The 7,251-nt window shown below is 35.3% G+C and overlaps 1 protein-coding gene across 2 annotated transcripts; it reads right to left on the bottom strand.

Annotated features, from left to right (window-relative positions):
* Window positions 1-3,158: 3,158 nt before the first annotated feature.
* Window positions 3,159-5,190, bottom strand: LOC120157516 (protein LATERAL ORGAN BOUNDARIES-like). 2 transcript variants are annotated; one of them, XM_039168614.1, is made up of 2 exons: window positions 4,962-5,190; window positions 3,159-4,013 (listed from the first exon to the last, which is right to left on the bottom strand). In XM_039168614.1, the coding sequence occupies exon 2, from the start codon at window positions 4,003-4,005 to the stop codon at window positions 3,448-3,450; it is 558 nt and encodes a 185-aa protein (XP_039024545.1). In that variant the 5' UTR covers window positions 4,006-4,013; window positions 4,962-5,190; the 3' UTR covers window positions 3,159-3,447. The 2 variants fall into 2 exon arrangements, with proteins under 2 accessions (XP_039024545.1, XP_039024546.1); XM_039168615.1 differs by having other exon boundaries at window positions 3,159-4,010.
* Between the last annotated feature and the right edge of the window lie 2,061 nt (window positions 5,191-7,251).

Genomic DNA, 7,251 nt, shown 5'->3' with positions numbered 1-7,251 from the left:
TGATGAGAAATGCAGAAGGTGATTGAAGAGCGAAAACCCATATTCCCAAATCCAAAATGTGTTCAGTGTCCTGGAAAAACAATCTCCATGGCCATGGGGGAAATGCAATGCAATGCAGGAAGAGGAAAGAAAAGCAAAAGCAAAGGGCCAGATTCCCAAATCCCAACAAATGCTCAGTGTCTTGGAAAATCAAGAACATCCAACCTAAAAGATACAAATGATGAGACCCTCCCGGTCCGGAAAATAACATCTGTAAGACTTGCTTGTGTGGATGGGGTGGGGGGCATACGCTGTTGGCTTCATCACTTGGACCCGCACACCCCCTGTCTGTATTTCTTTGTCCTTTTCCCGTTTTATTTATTTATTTAAATCCCACTGTCATTTTTCACCTGCTCTTTGCTTCTTTTTCACGTTTTGCAGAGAGATTGATGGGGTATGGTTTTTGATGGATTCTCGATTCAGTATTCACTTTTTCATTCTTTCAGCTCAGCAAACAAACACAAAACCGCAGAGCAGCCGCAGATAAGCTTTACTCCCACTAAACTTCAACTTCAGGGAAAGATAAAAGCCATACTGATCTCAGTACATTCTGAAACCAAACAGTACCACTACAGCTCCAACTATCGCACTCATTTCTCCGATTAATCGTATTATTATTACTTACTATTTCTTCGTAAATCACAATAGTAAAACATGGTGGTGGTGAAAATGAGGCCAAAAGACTAAAACTAGTGGAGGCGATGAATTGGAGGACAAAAGACGTGAAGTGCCAGACCCCATATGAGTGAATGATAGAGATGCAAAAACACGAGAGGAGGACACTCTTAACTTTTTCTGCATTAGTATAGTATCTTATCATCTTCATTTGTCTGTAGATATACAGATGCATTATAGTAGTAATGAAATATGTTCTTAAAAGTTTTAAGAGGAGAGAGAGAGAGAGAGAGAGAGAGAGAGAAGATGACAAAAAGTGGGAGTTCCAGAGAAGATGATTGCGATGATCGATCGATCGTCGTGTTTTTAATGAATCCAAGCGTGTGGCTGTGAATGAAATTGAATTAACACCCTCTAATGTTGAAAACGACAGCTTAGTTAATTCGGAGGAAAAAAAAAGTGGAGACCCCTACCTTTCCGTTTTTAAGAGCATGGCTTAGATAATTTTGATAACGACATATGCTTTCCACTGCCTGTTGATGACCTCTCAAAAACCCAGAATTTTAGGGTGCATGTATTGTTGTTCTGTCAAAAACTAAAAGCCCTAAGCTTCCTACGGTTCTGGTTTTCTTCCCCGTGGCTTTAGAGATCAGTTCCAATTCATATTAAAAATATACAGGAAGAAAACAAAATTATGAGAGAGAGAGAGAGTTGTAGACTTTTTGTGTATGAGATTATACTGTAGTAAATGTTGGGGGAATCCTAGTTCCTAATAGTGAAATAATGGCTGGTGAAAGAAAAGCTGAAAGAAACCCTTCTCCGTGCAAGCAACAAGTAAACAAATGTTTTTACATATGGGATCCAATGAGGACAGTGACTGACTCACTGTTTGAAACACCTGTTGCCATGGAAATGGGAGGTGTGGAGTTATAGCTACTGGGTCTCACTAGCTAGGAAAAAAAAAACACTGGAACTCACAGCGTCCCTTTCCCTTCCCTCTTTTTAGTACAAACCTAGTTAAAGATTAAATAGGTTTCAATAAGATTTTAGTAAAAAAGGAGAAAAAAAAAGTTGTGACACCAACTGCTCTATATTAGGGGAGCTTAATGAGTTGAGTACCTCGTGAGTAACTCGAACTCAATTTGATCAAAATTCAATAAAAGTTTTATTCGAATTTACTCGACTTGAACTCGAGTTTGACTCGAAATCTTAACGAGTTGAGTTGAGCAAAGTCTAACTCGACTTGATAAGTTCGTGAGCAACTTGTTAATTTTTTTATAACTTTTTAGTAGTTATCTTAAAAAATTATTTCATTCAAAAAATTACTAATTTACTAATAGATAATAAAAAAATGATAAATTACTAATCTATTAATTTTCTAATAAATAATTAAAAATACTAAATTATTAATTAATAATTATCATTTTTCTACAAACAAATATCAAACCCTAATTATTATTTTAATGTATTTATGGATTTTTATTTTAGTGTTTAGACTTTGAATTTGTTTCATACACTCTTGATAATTTTTTGGTTAAATTCTGTATAGTATTAGTATATTTTACATATAGTTAAACAAAATAAAATAAAATTTTTGGTGAGCTTAGCGAGCAATGAACTTAATGAGCTTAACGAGCAACAAGTCAAGTAATAAATTTTTCTTAACGAGCACGAGTCAAGAAAAATTTTAACGATCTTAACGAGCAACAAATTTTCTTAACGAGCACGAGTTGAGGAAAATTTTAATTATCTTAACGAGCAATGAGTTGAGTCGAGCAATAAATTTTTTTAATAAGCACGAATCGAGCATTGTCTAACTCGCGATCGGCTCGCTCGATAAGCACCCCTGCTCTATATACGTAGGTATAGGTCACTTTAATATTAAGAAAGGTGCATGCTATTGCTGGAAGGTCAGCCGGCTGATGTTAAAAACATGTATATATAAATTACATGATGTTATATGAAAAAAGCATGTATAGATTCATGGAGGGCATTTTATAATTTGGAGGTCTCCTACGGAAGTTGCTCTCAATCTAGTATTGGGGGCAGCCTACTATCTTATCTCCCCTTACCCCATTACATATGGGAACAAGGGACAGCAAAGAAAGAAAGAAAGAAAGAAAGATTCATGGACACGCATCAAATTTGAATATATGTACATGAGAAAATAATGGTTTATTTATTCTTCCAACTTGGGGTTGAATTATGGGATTTGAGACCTGCGGCGATGAATTAGTGAATAAAAGTAAACCCAGTGGTCCTCAAGAACAAAGTAGAAAGGTAAGAGAATCCTCTTTAAAGTTGGACCTTAACACTTAAAACTATTTCATTTCACTTATTGTTCAAGCATAGACGATGACAGAAAGTCATAAAGGGAAGAGCAGCTCCACATGCACCCATGCCTAGAGCTACTTCTGAACAAATGACGCAACCAAAGGCTTAACAGTCATATATATAAATATATATATATGGCTTGTATTACCCTTATTTAGATTCAAATTACCACAACACATAAAATAGTACAGTGCAGATGACACACTTTAAAACCGCAGGTATTAGCAGGACAACAATAGAGTCTCACTGCTCCCACCATCACCGAGACAAACAATGAAAACTAGAAAAGCCAAGCGACATCTCTAGCTCGAACATAGGAAAGTCCTGAAGATAGTGGCTAGCCATAGACCAAACCTTCACTTAAAAATGTAAAAGAAACACTCATCCCAGCATGACCATATGTCTCCATGTAGGAAACCCTAAACGGAGCATAGTACGCTCTGATATTGTCTCGTTTGTTCACATACCGCCTTCTCCTCCTCCATCGTTTATATCACCTGAAGAGGCATCGTTCCAAGGAAAAGAATAAGGAAGAGCACCGGGGACCTGGTAGAACCCTCCTCCTTCATTGCCAATATTCCTTCTGTTAAACTCGGGTAGCCTGTTACGGGGAGTGAGGGGTTGAAATGAGCTTGTCCCCGGTGCTTGAGGCAAGGCTGTGGGGATGTCGTTGCAGGCGAAGCGGATCAAGTCGGCATTAGCTGCGTCAAGTTCTTTCTGGAGCCTTTGGACTTGTCTCTGCAGGAAAGTGATGGCGCCAACGCAGCCATAAACTGGATCTCTTACTCTCGCCTCAGCTTCATAGGCGAGGGAATTCACCGCGTCCTCTCTTTGGTGAGGGAGGAGCTCATTGAGGAGCTTGGTCACGTTGCTCGCTCCGAAGATCTTGTGAACATTCACAAATTTCTGGGGCTCCTCCGGTGGAAAGTAAGGTGCAAAGATGCAGCCCGGCATGCATTTCCTCCTCAACAATTTACAGGCAGCACAGGGTGAATTGTAAGAGCTGGAAGAAGACATTTTCACTGCTGTGTAAAGATCAAACAAGAACCAGTTTTCGTCAGCAGAGATTTTTTTAGTTCTTTAATAATGGGATTCTGAAAAGGTTTTGACTTTTGAGACACTATATTATCATTTACACTTCTTCTGCATATTTTCATGATATTTTCAGTTTTCCCTTTCTTTTTCGTAATTAACTTGGGGTTGGGGTTCACTCTTCAAGAATCTGTCTATAGCTACTAGGGTTTTCCTGAACGTATCTTGTGTATGATTCAGTGTCCTACAATCTAACCAGCTGGTTTACCAAAGGAAATAAGTCCAAAACTTTTGAAGTTTAAAAGAAAAAAAAATCTTAAGCCCACCTTTCTGACACTCTCAGGGACAAACAACAGGAGAACCTTTTGAAACATACATGCATAAGCAATTACACATAAACTCTCAACTCTGTGAACATTAATTATTACTGATTTATTTTCTGCCTTCTTTTCCTGTTCCTTCTTTGCTAAGTTCTTGTTCGTTTAGAGGGAGAAAAAAGGGTCTAATTCAAGAACTGGACCTTCATGATCCACACAAGGATCTATGCCTGCCACCATTAATTTTGGTTCCTAAGTTTGTCTTTTCTTTTACATATAATATCCATAATTAACTTGTAGTACTGCAAATTTAGTAGCATGAGTAGATGTAAAGCCATAGGATCATTTTCAGCAATGGAATGAAGGATGAGATCTGATCTGAGAAGTGCAAAAATTCACCAAGACAAGATTAAACCTTTCATAGGTATATTTAATGTATATTTGAACATAAGCAAAGCCCTAAAACTAGATCCTTTAGCTATTAGCTATTTAGCTTAGATTGACTTGCCAACAAAAAAAAAAAGTATTGGCACATAAAAGAAGAAAGCAGGAGCAAGACATTATAAATGTACTCTGAATTTGGATCTGTGATTTATGATCGGAAGAATAAAAAAAGGGAAGTACCTTTTCCCCTTAAATGAATGAGCTGTGAGGAGGATCTTGGTTTGCTCTCCTACTAAGATAAGGGCAGCCTTTGGCAGTGGAAAACTGCTGATAAATAAACCTAAACAACCCCAGTAGATTTTATGGCTGCAGCCAAAGAGGGAGGGGGAAACCCTAATTGGAGAAAGAGAAGGTGAAAAGCAAGATGATCAGCGAGAAAAAGGTAATGGAAAGGGAAGGGGAAGGCAAAGAGCATTTAACGGATGGGGATGGAATTGGAGGCAAAAGACAAAGGTGATGAAAATGGCAAGGGTACACTAAGGAATGACTGTGACCTTGCATCTAATAATAATATCAGGCGATGTGGGGATGTCCCCCTTTTCTCTCCTCTTTTTTTCTTCTCATGCATCAGTTCATACTTGACATATATTCCCTAATCCAAAATAACAATTATTAAAATTTCTTAATGGAGAACTCTACGTATTAACAATTGGGAAAGGAGAAAGGAAAAGCATATTAATGGAGAATTCTACTACGTACATATTAATTATCAATGAGGCCGATTCTCAAATAATGGGAAATAAGCACCACTCGGATCATGATGTTAATGCTGACTTGAATTTTTGTTACAATTTTACTAATTATAACTCTTTCCCTAATAATAAACTATTTTAAAAACATAATTTGTTATCAACGATAAATAATTTGACATTCTTTAAATTAAGTTTTGAAGTCAAATTCTATAATAAGAAACAATAATATTATGAGAGTTTTAAAATCGTCAAATTCAAATTCTAGTATAATTAAGCTCATATAATCCCATTATAATATTCAAATTTAATAGGTTACTTAAAATACAATTTGGATTAATGATTATAAGAAGTGTGTTTATTTCTTTGAAAATAATTTTTGGAAAATAGTTGTTATATTTTATGATAATTTATTTTTGAAAAAATAATTTGACCAAAAATCGATTTACTATTTAAAAGTATAGAAAGAGACATAGATACTCTCTTAAAAGAAAATTAGTGTTATTAAAACTACATCTCTTAAGATTAGACGATCAATAGATCGGATACCGTGGTTATTTCAAAAAATTAATTGGTATTTTATTCTACGGACAAATAATTAATTTAATGGAATAATATATTAGATTTTTCAGATAAGATTAGCGATTTAAATTTTGACATTATAAATAGAGAACATTAATTGAAAAGACAGTTTCATAATAAACCTTTATATTATCATATTTGAAATGATCAATCAATAAATTATAAAGAGTTAAAACATGTTATTTAATCGAATAACATTAACACCTGATTCAATATAATTATATTTTGATGTACAGAGGATAAAATTTTTATTCTACAAACAGAATTAAAACCAATTATCATGTGTTCCATTAAAATCAGTTATTAGTAATTAAATAATTTTGACAACCTCTAAACTTTAAAGACAACACTAATTCAATTACAAAAGATGAACTATTAAATGAGTAAAATAGAAATGTAAAGGAAACTCTGCTAATACCTACCCAAGGCAATTTAATGTAGTTAATCTTTAGCTGTTGCGTTATGTAACCAAAGCAAAAAGCTGTTGCATTTAGGACTAATAACTCAGTTTTGAATGTTTCTCCGAAATAGCTGCAATGACAGCAGCAACTGTTGTTTAATCTTGCTTCATTCATCATCGGCAAGTCTGGGTGAATGTTCATGGAAGTTCTACCAAGATACTTGACAAAAGCAGATTCAGCAATGGATTTCACTGTTATTAGAGCCGCTGTTCTTTATCAGTATGCTCTTCTCTAAATGGTCAATTAGTTCGTTTATTTGAACTGACAAATCATACAGTTCATAAAAGGAATGTTGATGTAAAAAAAATGGCAAGTTTCGACTATATAGTAAAAGTTCATTCTACTCTAGCTTTTTCACAACAGGTTTCATATTAAATTCCCAGTAGATTCATCTTTTTCACTAGAGATAATAAAAGACCAAGAGCCCTACCCCAAAACCTACCATCAAATGCCCCAGACTAAGCATGTTACGCAACGCCTATCATACATTTCATTTGTGTAAATTATATAAACCACTGTTGGGATATAAGCATTCCCTATGAGCTTTCGTCTTTTAGTTCCATGACTTTCCTCAAGTCCAATCAAGCCAATTCACATGACAAGCACACAAAACTAACTTTGGAAAATGTTAGCTCATCAGTGAAACAAGCCAAATGGGGGTGCCATAAAATGTAATTTTCAATCCAAAACCAAATTATCAGAAGAGAATGACGCAAGATTTTATATCAAGATATGAAT

The sequence above is a fragment of the Hibiscus syriacus genome, unplaced genomic scaffold (assembly GCF_006381635.1).
Source record: "Hibiscus syriacus cultivar Baekdansim isolate YM2019G1 unplaced genomic scaffold, ASM638163v2 tig00111273_pilon, whole genome shotgun sequence".
Lineage (NCBI taxonomy): Eukaryota > Viridiplantae > Streptophyta > Magnoliopsida > Malvales > Malvaceae > Hibiscus > Hibiscus syriacus.
This window is presented reverse-complemented; position numbering and strand designations above follow the sequence as displayed.

What these genes read in the sequence shown, in the direction of transcription:
- LOC120157516 (XM_039168614.1), bottom strand. Translation starts at nt 4,005, where the DNA reads ATGTCTTCTTCCAGCTCTTACAATTCACCCTGTGCTGCCTGTAAATTG.